The sequence below is a fragment of the Entelurus aequoreus genome, linkage group LG05 (genome assembly GCF_033978785.1).
Source record: "Entelurus aequoreus isolate RoL-2023_Sb linkage group LG05, RoL_Eaeq_v1.1, whole genome shotgun sequence".
Taxonomy (NCBI): Eukaryota; Metazoa; Chordata; class Actinopteri; order Syngnathiformes; family Syngnathidae; genus Entelurus; species Entelurus aequoreus.
The window spans coordinates 78489428-78505214 of record NC_084735.1 but is presented as its reverse complement, the minus strand read 5'-3'; the positions used below and the strand labels follow the sequence as shown (position 1 = coordinate 78505214).

At 38.8% G+C, this 15787-nt stretch overlaps 1 protein-coding gene across 3 annotated transcripts in view; it reads right to left on the bottom strand.

The window, feature by feature from the left end:
- gria4b (glutamate receptor, ionotropic, AMPA 4b) overlaps positions 1-15787 on the bottom strand; it is a 330486-nt gene that overhangs the window by 308089 nt on the left and 6610 nt on the right. For all 3 annotated transcript variants that reach the window (XM_062048981.1, XM_062048980.1, XM_062048979.1), the window contains exon 2: positions 1558-1716. In XM_062048981.1, coding sequence (XP_061904965.1) covers positions 1558-1716 — 159 coding nt within the window. The remainder of the gene's footprint in view (positions 1-1557; positions 1717-15787) is intronic.

The following is a 15787-nucleotide window of genomic DNA, read 5'->3' as shown; positions in this document are numbered from 1 at the left end:
CACACACACACACATACACACACACACACACACACACACACACACGCACGCACACACACAATAACAAGTTTTACTAAGAGTCAACCTTGGTAACACTTAAGTATGGGGAACACATATTCACCATTAATTAGTTGCTTATTAACAAACAAATTAGTAACATATTGGCTCTTAATTAGTCATTATTAAGTACTTATTAATGCCTTATTCTGCATGGCCTTATTATACAACCAGTAAGCCATTAACTAAGAGTGTTCCCTCAATAACCTCAGAATTATTGCTTATTAGTAACCCTAACCCTTATATCAGGGGTGTCCAAACTTTTTCCAATGAGGGCCGTACATGGAAAAATTTAAGCATGCGGGGGCCATTTTGATATTTTTCATTTTCAAACCTTAACAAAATATATGGATTTTTTTTTTCTTTTAACCTTTAGGGCTCCCGGGGACCATAAAGGGTCTCAGTCATTAAAATGTAAAAAATAAGTCAAATTTTTTTTTATTTTTATTTAACGCTTACAGTAAATCTCTATATCAACTTCAGGTTGATATAAAGTAAAAAAAAAAAAAAAAAAGGTTTTATGGCTTTTCTGTCAAAGACAACTTTGTTTTTTATAGTAAAACTGAAATATGCAGTATTTAGTAATTAGAGCCTTAAAAGATCAATAATGCAGGACACCATTGATTTTAATTCTTTAATATTTTTGAGTAATCACAGTGAAATGTTAAATAAAATCCTACTAAATATATTTGGGATCCAAAAGGTCCCCCACTCATAAAGTGATACATTTTATTAGTTTTTTTTTACTTTTAACACTTAAATTACGAGATGAACTTCAGATATATCTGTCGATTTTACGTTTGAACTATTATTTTGTTTGTTTCATGCTCTTTTGTCAAATAAAACTTTGATGTTTTTTTATGGCAACCACACAATATATGCAATATTTTTTAAGTAATAATTCATTATAACATAGATTTTTAGTCTTTTTTTTTTTTTTTTTAGCAATGGCAAAAAAAAGAAAAATAAAGAAAGACAAAAGAAAAAAAACAGCCTGCAAGGCAGCTTTGTGTCAACATTGCAACTTTTTCTTGTTAGATTTCACCTCATTACACTTTTTTAAAATGTTTCTTTAAATTTTTGCAATATCATCAATTTTGCAATTTTTGCAGAATGTGTGGCGGGCCGGTAAACAATTAGCTGTGGGCCGCAAATGGCCCCCGGGCCGCACTTTGGACACCCCTGCCTTATATGTTCCCCTTTAATAAGCAACTAATTAATGGTGAATATGTTCCCCATAATAAAGTGTTACCTCAACCTTGTATCACATTAGAGTTGGTCACTATCTACTTTTCAATTCTTGCGTCGTTTAGCAGGCTTCATAAGGTTTAACACACGGACAACATCGTATAGCTCGGCAAGATAACAGCAGATAACTAATTGAGCAATTACTCATGAAAAAGTGATGAAATGAAGATTAGGCTGAATTGTCGTCTCATGAAAAGCTGTTGTTATGTAACAACCGTGTTGACATGACCAGTAATTTCGAGAGCGACTTACAGGCGTTGGTGACGGCGAAGCTGTTGGCCGTCTCGATGTTGTCCACATGAGGCACCAGATTGAAGGGCGCTTCCGAGGCATTGGGGCTGGTGTTGTGCAGGAAGATGGCCAAGCGGAAGGCGGTATACTCCTGATCCGTGTTTCTGATGAAGAGGCCGCCTGGACAGGGACACGGTAGGTGGGGGTGAGGGGACAAATGTTGGATTAGGGTCCAAGAAAGGTAGGAAGACTCAATTTCCGGACTGACCGACTGGAGTTCGACTATGAATACAAATCAACTGAAAATGTATATGTTGGAAACATTGTTGGCTGAGCGTTTTTTTTTTAATTGTTAAACATTACAACGTATAGACGACACAGGTATTGAACCCCTATGGAGAGATTAAACCGAGGTCACCTGCGTTAACACCAGGAGTCCGAACCCACTAGAACAGGGGTGTCGAACTCATTTTAGCTCAGGGGCCACATGGAGGGAAATCTGTGACGGACTATTCAAATCATGGCATTAAAACTAAAAAATAAAGACAACTTCAGATTGTTTTCTTTGTCTTACTTTGGCCAAAAACAGAACAAACACATTCTGAAAATATTACAAAAATATATAGAAAAAAATACCAGCATAAGTAAAGTTTAGATCCATGAAGGAAAGAAGAAATGTAATAAATGTTTGTAACTGAATACATTTAGATATGCATAAAAAATTGTTTTCTTTTTTATAATTTTAATGAATTAAATAAAGTTTATGACAACATTTTTCCAAAACACCACATAGAATGTGAGATACAACAGGATAATGCATACATGTTAATTAAAAACTCAATGTTAATTAAAAACTAAATGTGGGATATAAATATAATGGAAGTATAATTGTTTGTATATAGTATATCATTGGTGCAAAGGTTTAACATGTGTACAAGGATATTTCACATGCCTTTACTGTGTATATAATTGAACAGTATTTATGTTGTGTACAATGTGTATTTATAATATGTTGTGAAAAGGAAATTTCATATTTTTTTTGGAAGCTCATCTCGTACTTGACTTTGTTTATAGGGTTAGGAGCAATAAGTGTTCAACTTCAGCCTAAACCCTTTCGGTCTGCAACAATTTTTTTAATTTATGAATGTACAACTGTTTGTTTATGAATGTACGTCTGTTTGTTTATGTAAAACTGTTTGTTTATTTTGTTGACCATTGACCGAAGAAATAATAAATTAAACTAAACATTTATCATTTGTTTTCAAAACGGTTACAAAAAAGTGGGGACCCAAAAATGTACTGTGGGACCCCATTTTTATGACTTGATGGGGTTCCTGGGACCCCATTTTTTAAAATTTCTAGCACCAACACTGATGGAGTATTGGTGCGTGCAAAACAGCAGCAGGCGGCTGTGGCCTGCGGGCCAGAATCAGAATCAGAATAGTTTTTTATTGGCATTGTTTGAGGAGGCGTTCACAAACTAGGAATTTTTCTTGGTGCAATGGTGCAACATGAAACACATAACATAGAATAGGAATAAAATGAGCTGTAACTGAGCTATCAGATCTTGTTATTGTATTGCCGGTCCTAATATTAATCAAATATCATCCCGGGGGCCATAGATAATTCATTCGACACAGGTATTGAACCCCGATGGAGAGATTAAGTGAGTCAAGATTCCCATACTGGTTGTCAAACCGAGGCCACCTGCGTTAACACCAGGAGTCCAAACCCACTAGAACAGGGGTGTCAAACTCATTTTAGCTCGGGGGCCACATGGAGGGAAATCTGCGCAGACGCGGGCCGGACTATTAAAATTGTGGCATTAAAAACTAAAAAAAAAAGAAAACATGAAATTGTTTTCTTTGTCTTACTTTGGCCAAAAATAGAACACACACATTCTGAAAATATTACAATAAAAATATTGAAAAAAAATACCGGCAGCAGTAAAGTTTAGATCCATGAAGGAAAGAAGAAAGTTAATGAATGTTTATAACTGAATAAATTAATTATGCATAAAAATGTGTTTGTTTTTTGTATTATTTGTTTAATTAAGTAATGTTTATGACAACTTTTTTCCAAAACACAATATAGAGTGTGAGGTATAACAGGATAATGCTTACATTTATCATTTGTTTTCAAAACAGTTACAAAAAAGTAGGGACCCATAAATGTACTGTGGGACCCCATTTTGAAAATTTCCAACACTGATGGAGTATTGGTGTGTGCAAAACAGCAGCAGGCGGCTGTGGCCTGCGGGCCGGTTCTAATACTAATCAAATATCATCCCGGGGGCCATAGATAATTCATTCGTGGGCCAGATTTGGCCCGCGGGCCTTGACTTTGACACATAGGCACTAGAACATATGAAAACAATAATTATCCCCTTCTAAACCTTGGCTCAAAATGAGTAAACAGGAACCGAAACCACGAGGCTATAAGGGACTATTGAGCCCCAGAATAGTTCCAACCCCATTTTTTCAGCAATGACAGACTTGTGTTTGTCACTTAATTCCTGCTCCATAATGCAGTCATGAAGTTAATTCAGGATCTGTGTGGCTGCGTAGCCTTCATCCATGATGATGATAAGGCCGAATAATAACTAGACCCTATAGTAGTTGTGACGACTATCTACCTTAAACCAGGGATCCAAACCCGGAGACCAAAAAGGGACCTGTGACTCACTCAAACATTGACCCTAACAGGGAGAACGTGTCATTGTTCCATCCTAAACCAACTACTAGGCAAAATGGGAACTGTAACGATATGTTCTACCAGGGACTCGTAGTCCTGGATCATAAAAAACCTTAATCTTCATTCTCAAACATGGACCCTAAAGGTAGACCCTCATAAATGTGTGTCTATTCCGTGACAAACCCTCACACCTAAAAGGAAACGGTGACTCTTACCTCTTAAATCATCTTAAACCACAAACGACAACAACAAGATTGAATCTGACCTGTGACTATTCCATTCTAAAATGGGGGCCCTGATAGACCATACCTGAACTACAACTTTTCCATCCGAAACTGCAAACCCTAACTGGTAGACTTTACCAGACTTGAAACTATTCAATCTTAAAGGCCTACTGAAATGAATTTTTTTTATTTAAACGGGGATAGCAGATCCATTCTATGTGTCATACTTGATCATTTTGCGATATTGCCATATTTTTGCTGAAAGGATTTAGTATAGAACATCGACGATAAAGTTCGCAACTTTTGGTCGCTGATAAAAAAAAAGCCTTGCCTATACCGGAAGTAGCGTGACGTCACAGGAGCTAGTATTCCTCACATTTCCCCGTTGTTTACAATGGAGCGAGAGAGATTCGGACCGAGAAAGCGACGATTACCCCATTAATTTGAGCGAGGATGAAAGATTTGTGGATGAGGTACGTTAGAGTGAAGAACTAGGGAGGCAGTGCAGGGTGTATCTTTTTTCGCTCTGACCGTAACTTAGGTACAAGGTCTCATTGGATTCCACACACTCTCCTTTTTCTATTGTGGATCACGGATTTGTATTTTAAACCACCTCGGATACTATATCCTCTTGAAAATGAGAGTCGAGAACGCGAAATGGACATTCACAGTGACTTTTATCTCCACGACAATACATCAGCGAAGCTCTTTAGCTACTGAGCTAACGTGATAGCATCTGTCTCAAATGCAGATAGAAACAAAATAAATAAATCCCTGACTGGAAGGATAGACAGAAGATCGACAATACTATTAAACCATGGACATGTAACTACACGGTTAATAATTCTAAGCCTGGCAAAGCTTAACAATGCTGTTGCTAACGACGATAAAGCTAACTTATCAACTTAGCAACCGGACCTCACAGAGCTATGATAAAAACATTAGCGCTCCACCTACGCCAGCCAGCCCTCATCTGCTCATCAACACCCGTGCTCACCTGCGTTCCAGCGATCGACAGCGCGACGAAGGACTTCACCCGATCACAGATGTGGTTGGCGGCTAGCATCGGCTAGCGCGTCTGCTATCCAAGTAAGTCTTCCTTGTTGTGTTGCTACAGCCACCTACAACTTTCTTCTTTGCAGTCTCCATTGTTCATTAAACAAATTGCAAACGATTCACCAACACAGATGTCCAGAATACTGTGGAATTGTTCGATGAAAACAGAGCAGTTTGTATGGTGACACATTGGGTACGAGTACTTCCGTTGCCGTCGTGACGTCACGCGCAAACGCATCATACATAGACGTTTCCAGACGTTTAGCGGGAAATTTAAAATGTCACTTTATAAGTTAACCCGGCCGTATTGGCATGTGTTGCAATGTTAAGATTTCATCATTGATATATAAACTATCAGACTGCGTGGTCGGTAGTAGTGGCTTTCAGTAGGCCTTTAAATCAAGAATCTCAACCTTAAAACCAAACGGGACTAATGACTCGTTCATATGAAATCAGGGATCACAACTACTTGACTAAAAGAGACCCACCATAAAACAGAAGCCCAAACTGCAAGACCGGGGGTCGGCAACCCGCAGATCTAGAGCCAGATCTTTAGCGCCACGGTAATCTTTCACAATTACTAAATTTATGGAATTAAAAAAAATCTACAAGCCTCAATAAAATGATTGGTGTTTACAACTAATGCTTTCTTTCTACTTTCTTTCTTTAGTTTATTTCGAAAATGAACACACTTACAGCATAATACATCACACAATTTCATATCATTTCACTTTACATCATATCCGAAAAGGAGTAGGAAGAAGCAAAGTTTATTTAATCCTACCCCTTTCCCACTTCAGAGCGTTTACAAATATATACATTCATTTACCGTATTTTTCGGAGTATAAGTCGCTCCGGAGTATAAGTCGCACCGGCCAAAAATGCATAATAAAGAAGGAAAAAAACATGTATAAGTCGCACTGGAGTATAAGTCGCATTTTTGGGGGAAATTTATTTGATAAAACCCAACACCAAGAATAGACATTTGAAAGGCAATTTAAAATAAATAAAGAATAGTGAACAACAGGCTGAATAAGTGTACGTTATATGACGCATAAATAACCAACTGAGAACGTGCCTGGTATGTTAACGTAACATATTATGGTAAGAGTCATTCAAATAACTATAACATATAGAACATGCTATACGTTTACCAAACAATCTGTCACTCCTAATCGCTAAATCCCATGAAATCTTATACGTCTAGTCTCTTACGTGAATGAGCTAAATAATATTATTTGATATTTTACGGTAATATGTTAATAATTTCACACATAAGTCGCTCCTGAGTATAAGTCGCACCCCCGGCCAAACTATGAAAAAAACTGCGACTTATAGTACGGTAATGACTTCTTTTTGTAGCACAATGACATCCGTGAATGATTAATACAGCAGTTTTTGTAATAGATAATTAAGTCAGTCATGATAGACATACTGAATATCTTATTTTCAATAAGGTTGAAAGTGTTCCTCATAATTCTTCTTTGTACTTTGTAAGCACTATTAATTTATTTATTAATGCCAACAACCAAAATCGCTATTATTAGCTAAAAACACCCAAAGCTAATGTACGTGCACCTGTTACGGGCGTATGTAGTTACTAGAAGCCATAAAGTGGCAGGATATACTGTGTAAAATACATTGGAAAATTAGCGCTCTCTGGGCATCTGTGAAAATGTTGCAAACAGCCCCTTTCAATCATGCTCTCAGCAGGGCTATGAGGAAACACAAAAAAAAAATAGGAATAATTATTATTTATCTAATTGTGGCATGCACATAATAACACCGGCGTGCGAGATGCATTGACATAAATGCCGCTAAAAGCAGATTTTTTTTAACGAATCGATCAGAGAGTGTGCAGGTAGACCCAATGTTGTGACAGGGTGAATCTACATCATGTTTATGAAGTTTGATTTCCAACGTGTCTGGAAAGAAAACAGCGGTGACGACTTCAAGATATACATTTAAACAATGTACATTTATAAAAGATAAAATATGATTGGTTTGGGAAGGGTGGGGGGTGGTTTCATTTGCAATCTGGGAACGACTCCAGAATCGAACATCTGACAAAAATATGTCATAACTGTCATATTGGAGCAACATTTTCACAAAAATACATCAAATCATATCCAATACATACTATCTAGACCACAAGGAAGTGTTTTAAATGCAGATTAAGATGTGTAGCGAAGCCTGCTTTACGCCATTGCACACATTTTTAATAAGCCTCTAAAACTGACTAACAGATCGCTGGCAAAGCTCCAGGCTTAATTTTAAGATTTGTAGCGAAGCCTTTTTTTAAAATACATTTTTATCGCCTTTAAAGTGGTGGCGATATACAAAACCCAAAACCAGTGAAGTTGGCTTAATGTGTAAATGGTAAATAAAAACAGAATACAATGATTTGCAAATCCTTTTAAACTTATATTCAATTGAATAGACTGCAAAGACAAGACATTTAATGTTCCAACTGAGAAACTTCAATTTTTTTTTTTGCAAATAATCATTAACTTAGAATTTAGTGGCAGCAACACATTGCAAAAAAGTTGGCATTGGGGCATTTTTACCACTGTGTTACATGGCCTTTCCTTTTAACAACACTCAGTGAACATTTGGGAACTGAAGAGACCAATTTTTGAAGCTTTTCAGGTGGAATTCTTTCCCATTCTTGCTTGATGTACAGCTTAAGTTGTTCAACAGTCCGGGGGTCTCCGTTGTGGTATTTTTGGCTTCATATTGCGCCACACATTTTCAATGGGAGACAGGTCTGGACTACAGGCAGGCCAGTCTAGTACCCGCACTCTTTTACTATGAAGCCACGTTGATGTAACACGTGGCTTGGCATTGTCTTGCTGAAATAAGCAGGGGCGTCCATGATAACGTTGCTTGGATGGCAACATATGTTGCTCCAAAACCTGTATGTACCTTTCAGCATTAATGGCGCCTTCACAGATGTGTAAGTTACCCATGTCTTGGGCACTAATACACTTCCATACCATCACAAATGCTGGCTTTTGAACTTTGCGCCTAGAACAATCCGGATGATTATTTTCCTCTTTGTTGCGGAGGACACAACGTCCACAGTTTCCAAAAAAAATTTGAAATGTGGACTCGTCAGACCACAGAACACTTTGCATTTCTGAGTGTTGTTAATAAAAGGCTTTCGCTTTGCATAATAGAGTTTCAACTTGCACTTACAGATGTAGCGACGAACTGTAGTTACTGTCAGTGGTTTTCTGAAGTGTTCCTAAGCCCATGTGGCGATATCCTTTACACACTGATGTCGGTTTTTGATGCATTACCGCCGAGGGATCGAAGGTCCCGGGCATTCAATGTTGGATTTCAGCCTTGCTGCTTACGTGCAGTGGTTTCTCCAGATTCTCTGAACCTTTTGATGATATTACGGACCGTAGATGGTGAAATCCCTAAATTCCTTGCAATAGCTGATTTAGAAATGTTGTTCTTAAACAATTTCCTCACGCATTTGTCCACAAAGTGCTGACCCTCGCCCTATCCTTGTTTGTGAATGACTGAGCACTTAATGGAAGCTGCTTTTATACCCAATCATGGCACCCACCTGTTCCCAATTAGCCTGTTCACCTGTGGGATGTTCCAAATAAGTGTTTGATGAGCATTCCTCAACTTTATCAGTCGTTTTTGCCACTCGAGACAACTTTTTTTGAAACATGTTGCAGGCATCAAATTCCGAATTAGCTAATATTTGCAAATAATAACAACGTTTTCCAGTTCGAACGTTAAATATCTTGTCTTTGCAGTCTATTCAATTGAATATAAGTTGAAAAGTATTTGGAAATCATTGTATTCTATTTTTATTTACAATTTACACAACGTGCCAACTTCACTGGTTTTGGGTTTTGTAAAAATAGCTCCTCTTTTGTAATCCCCCAGACCAAAAGGGACTAATGACAATTCGTCTTAATCCATACTTGCCAACCTTCCCGATTTTCCCGGGAGACTCACGAATTTCAGTGCCCCTCCCAAAAATCTCCCGGGGCAACCCTTCTCCCGAATTTCTCCCGATTTCCACCCGGACAACGTCCTCTAAAACCTGTCGTCTCGTCCGCTCTACCTCCATACAAACAGCGTGCCGGCCAAGTCACATTATATATGCGGCTTCTACACACATACACACACAAGCGAATGCAAGGCATACTTGATCAACAGCCATTCAGGTCACACTGAGGGTGACCGTATAAACAACTTCAACACTGTTACAAATACTGTGAACCCACACCAAACAAGAATGACAAACACATTTCGGGAGAACATCGGCAACGTAACACAACATAAACACAACAGAACAAATACCCAGAATCCCTTGCAGCACTAACTCTTCCGGGAGCTACAATATACACCCCCGCTACCACCCCCCCCCCCCCCCCCTCCCGAATTCGAAGGTTTCAAGGTTGGCAAGTATGTCTTAATCCAGGGAACATAACTACTTGACCAAAACCAGAAGACGATTGCATCTTAAACATATTTGCTAGACCCCATGGAACTTGTGACGATTACATCTAATACAAAGGACCAAAAGAGACTCGGGCCGTATTTCACTCTACATCAAGAACTGTAGCTAAATCCTAAGGGAATTCCTCTTAAACGAGGGACCATAACCTTTGGACCAAAGAGGACTGGCGGCCAATACAGCCCAACATCTAGACCATAAGGGACTCTCTGGGGAACTACCTTCTGATTTTGAGGGGCATGAGTAGACAGATATGGACCCCACTCTAATTACCGATACTATCTAAGACGTACGTTTGAGCCCATTCATTAACCGTATTCCACCAAGGCAACGATGTCTCTGGGGTGGAAAGACCGTCCGGGATCACCGGAGTATCCCGAGGGACGCATGAACATCTGTGCCACATGTCACAGCAATCCATCCAATCCTGCTCTGGCCATTCACCGGGAATGATAAATGTCACGCCGCCGGCGGAACCCGAGGGGAAATATGACGGGATCACCAAAGTCACGAGCCCATGCATCAACTGGGAAAGATGAATGGATCCAGTCCAGGACCACAAATTCCAAAGGTCTAGAGCAGGGGTGTCCAAAGTGCAGCCCGGGGGCCATTTGCGGCCAGCAGCTAATTGTTTACCGGCCCGCCACACATTCTGGAAATACTATTGTAAAAATAAAAAAGAACATTAAAAAAAAGTGGAATGAGGTGAAATCTAACCAGAAAAAGTTGCAATGTTGACACAAAAGTTGCCATGCAGGCTGTTTTTTGTTTTTTTCCGTTTTTCTTCATTTTTCTTTTTTTGCCATTGCTCAAAAAAAAAAAAAAAAGACAAAAAAATCCATGTTATAATGAATTATTTTCAGGGCTCCAACTACTTCAAATATTTCACTTTAAAATGTTTTATGTGGTAAATATTGCATATATTGGGTAGTAGCCAAATAAAAACATCAAAGTTTTCTTTGACAAAAGCGCATAAAACAAACAAAATAATAGTTCCGGCATAAAATCGACAGATATATCTGAAGTTGATCTCGTAACTTAAGCGTTGAAAGTAAAAGAAAAACCTAATACAAATGTATCACTTTATGAGTGGGGCACCTTTTGGATGCCAAATATATTTAGTGATTTTTTATTTATCTTTTCACTGTGATTACTCAAAAATATGAAATAATTAAAATCAATGGTGTCCTGCATTATTGATCTTTTAGGGCTCTAATTACTAAATACTGCATATTTCAGTTTTACTATAAAAAAAACTAAGTTGTTTTTGATAGAAAAGCCATAAAACATTTTTGAAATTTGTATTACTTTATATCAACTTGAAGTTGATATAGATTATTGATCTTTTAGGGCTCTAATTACTAAATACTGCATATTTCAGTTTTACTATAAAAAAAAACTAAGTTGTTTTTGATAGAAAAGCCATAAAACATTTTTTAAAATGTGTATTACTTTATATCAACTTGAAGTTGATATAGATTATTGATCTTTTAGGGCTCTAATTACTAAATACTGCATATTTCAGTTTTACTATAAAAAAACTAAGTTGTTTTTGATAGAAAAGCCATAAAACATTTTTTTAAATGTGTATTACTTTATATCAACTTGAAGTTGATATAGAGATTTACTGTAAGCGTTAAATAATTAAAAAAAAAATAATAATCTGACTTGTTTTTAACATTTTAATGACTGAGACCCTTTATGGTCCCCGGGACCCCTAAAGGTAAAATAAATACAAAATGCATATATTTTGTTATGGTTTGAAAATGAAAAATATCAAAATGACCCCCACATGCTTTAATTTTTCCGTGTGCGGCCCTCAGTGGAAAATGTTTGGACACCCCTGGTCGAGACATCAAAATACTTGATACTGTTGCTGGTATTGTTCATTTTTGTTTGACTACTTTTGGATTGTTTTGTGTCATGTTTGTGAGTCCTCTCAATCGCTCTGTCGATTGCTATTCTGAATGTTGCTGGTTTTAGCTTAGCTTATCTCCACATGTGAAAAGCTCCTCATTAGGGATGTTCACGATTACAACAAATGTCAAAGATATTTTCAGTTTGTTTCACATTCGGAAATATATCCTAAGGCCATATTTCATGCAAGCGGGAACATGCAAATGTCCTTAACAGCGAAATGTCAGCGTGTTGTGTTTTTTTTAACGGCTGACCTCCTTTACCGGTAAATGTTCCCGCCTAAGCTTGCTAATTCCTGATTACAAACAATGAATGTCACCGCAAGAGCTTCTGTCAACTTATACGAATGCCACATGGTGTTAAAAAACAAAAACCTGTTCATTTTCAAGGAATTTAGCTCCAAGTCATGTTTTTAGATAGCGGAGCACATCAAGCAAACGAGCGTTTGATAATAACTCCGCGGTTGTCTCGGAAAGATCAAAGAAAGTGCTGCGGCAGCTCTGTGGTCGTGCGCTATACAGATGTGTCAGGTTATGCATAATAATCAAGTGGAGGCTCTTCGAGGAGGAATGACATTCAGCTCATTGACATTTACTTAATGCGCAAAACTGCGCGTGTCCCATATTTCAAGTGGGAGCTTGTTTTCATGGGAATTCAGGAGGAGATTTTACAAAAACACTGACAACATATTTCCTGGGGGCGATCGTTAAACTACCGCCAACTTTAAAGGCGGGGTTTAATCAATGAATCCATATCTGATCTTTTTTTTTCCCTCCATGTTAAATCAAAGGATACTGTATACTTCCACTATACTGTGCAATGCATGCTGGGACAACTACAACTATGTCCTGGTCTTCAAAAACCACATAATACAGAGCAAAGCTGCACCCATTAATTGATTAATGGACGCCATTGAATCCAATACAAAAAGTTCTGTTTTCATCTCAAAATTCCACAGTATTCTGGACATCTGCGTTGGTGAATCTTTTGCAATTTGTTTAATGAACAATGGAGACTGCAAAGAAGAAAGCTGTAGGTGGGATCGGTGTATTAGCGGCCGGCTAGAGGAACACAACCAGGAGGACTTTGACTTGGATAGCAGACGCGCTATCCGACGCTAGCCGCCGACCGCATCCGTGATCGGGTGAAGTCCTTCGTCGCACCGTCGATCGCTGGAACGCAAGTGAGCACGGGTGTTGATGAGCAGATGAGGGCTGGCTGGCGTAGGTGGATAGCTAATGTTTTTAGCATAGCTCTGTGAGGTCCCGTTGCTAAGTTAGCTTCAATGGCGTCGTTAGCAACAGCATTGTTAAGCTTCGCCAGGCTGGAAAGCATTAACCGTGTATTTACAGGTCCATGGTTTAATAGTATTGTTGATTTTCTGTCCATCTTTCCAGTCAGGGGCTTATTTCTTTTGTTTCTATATGCAGTTAAGCCCGATGCTATCACGTTAGCTCCGTAGCTAAAGTGCTTCACGGATGTATTGTCGTGGAGATAAAAGTCACTGTGAATGTCCATTTCGCGTTCTCGACTCTCATTTTCAAGAGGATATAGTATCAGAGGTGGTTTAAAATACAAATCCGTGATCCACAATAGAAAAAAGAGAGAGTGTGGAATCCAATGAGCCAGCTTGTACCTAAGTTACGGTCAGAGCGAAAAAAGATGCATCCTGCACTGCACTCTAGTCCTTCACTCTCACGTTCCTCATCCACGAATCTTTCATCCTGGCTCAAATTAATGGGGTAATCGTCGCTTTCTCGGTCCGAATCGCTGTCGCTGCATTGAAAACAATGGGGAAATGTGAGGAGTCTTTCAACCTTTGACGTCACGCTACTTCCGGTACAGGCAAGGCCTTTTTTTATCAGCGACCAAAAGTTGCGAACTTTATCGTCGATGTTCTCTACTAAATCCTTTCAGCAAAAAAATGGCAATATCGCGAAATGATCAAGTATGACACATAGAATGGATCTGCTATTCCCGTTTAAATAAAAACATTTCATTTCAGTAGGCCTTTAAAACACTTCCTTGTGGTCTACATAACATGTAATGGTGGTTCTTTGGTCAAAATGTTGCATATATTATGTTTTACAGACCATTTTAAAGCCACTTTGACCATCTCTTGAGCGGTCCTATTTACGTGCCTCCACTTCGACAGCTTCTCCCCTTCATCTTTGTTGTATCGGTAGTTTTTAGCGCTTCCATAGCGTGTCTACTGACAGATATACGTTTGAACTGTACGCTTCTTTATATTAGAAATGGCAACAGCGGAGGATGGATGCCCTAAAACAAAAAGCTTATTGACTGCGGCGTGGACAACAATGGTGGACGTGCGCACATTTTAGTGACTTATGCAGATCCCAAATCATCATAATCGGCGGTCACTCGAACGAGTATGACGATCCTCCTGGTAGGGGTGTATCCCTTTATGGAGGATGCCTGTGCGTGACTTTGTTTTACGCGGGGAGACTGGTGCACAGACAGTCACCACACGATCCTTGACAGAATCGGGTCAGGGTCCAGTGGCATGGAGTCCAAGACGACTGGGGACCCTTTTCTGCTGCAGCCTTCCTCCGCCATCGCAGCCGTTATGGTAGTTCTTAAATCTACCGTCTTACGCCTGCCCCGCCGTTGAGGTCTTCACCGTATCCCTGGCTAGGGGGCAGTCAGGTACTAGGCCTTTGCCAAGGGCCACCTGGGGTAACAGTAGTAAAGGGGTTAACCTCCTAGTGCCCCAAGACCCCATAGAGGAGCCTCCACTGCCGGATGCACTTTAACGTCATGCCCAGGACACAGATCCCAAATACACATCAGCAGGTACCTAAAAGTTAGTTTCGCATAATAAGTCGAAACAAAACGTCAGAGATGTCTCATAAGAGGTGCCGTTTTGGGGTCCTTATAAACACACCATAATAACACCTGCATGTTGAAGCATAGTACGTCTGACTATGGTAGCCGTATTAATCTGCGTTCCATAGAGCGATGCGACTTCGTAGCTTACCAAAGAGCGCAGTGTGTAATATTCTATATTCTCAATGAAATACCAAAGTTTTGGTGTTGCTCTTATTTATGACTGCCATCTACTGGTCACACTTATCATTACACCATGGCCCATATAAATAGATTTGAGGTCGGTAAGCACAACCAGAATTAATACGTACACTAGGCGCACCGTCGATTTTTGAGAAAATTAAAGGATAAGTGCAAAAAATATGATAATTTTATTACAAAAAAGCTCTGATTGATATGCTTTAGCTTCGACTATTCGCTTAATGAATGGGACTAATTAAATCTGGACAACAAGGTGTGCCTGGAACTGGAAATATGCATCGTTTCCGCATGGCCACCGCGATAGAGCGCACATGAGAGCGGTGGTGTGTGATCTGTGTGGTTGCGAACAGCGGAGATGGGTTTTTTTTTATTAATGCACACATGTTAAAAGTGCAATATCAATTATAATGTTATGAATTAATTAGAAAAAGAGAATGAACGTTATGGCAAGCAGAACAATCTTTTTTTAATTTCAACATTTGTTCCTAAAATATGCATTAAGGCTGTAAAGTGTGTTTTATCCAATTACTCAATTAATCGAACACACTAATGAATAAAATACTCGTTTACTAAAATAATCGATAGCTGCAGCCCTAATACACAGCAAAGCCTCATACACAATATCTTTGCAAAAGTATGTTAGCCATTGCTAAATTTGTCCAAATATTGATATCACGGTATCGATACCGTAAAATTTCTCAAATGAATGACCGTAATTTGTAGGGGTGCAGGAAAAAAAATCTATTCACATCCCGAATGACGTCTTCTTTATTACAATTCGGAATCGATTAAAGTTTTTTAAGAATCAATGTACGACGCAGAGAGG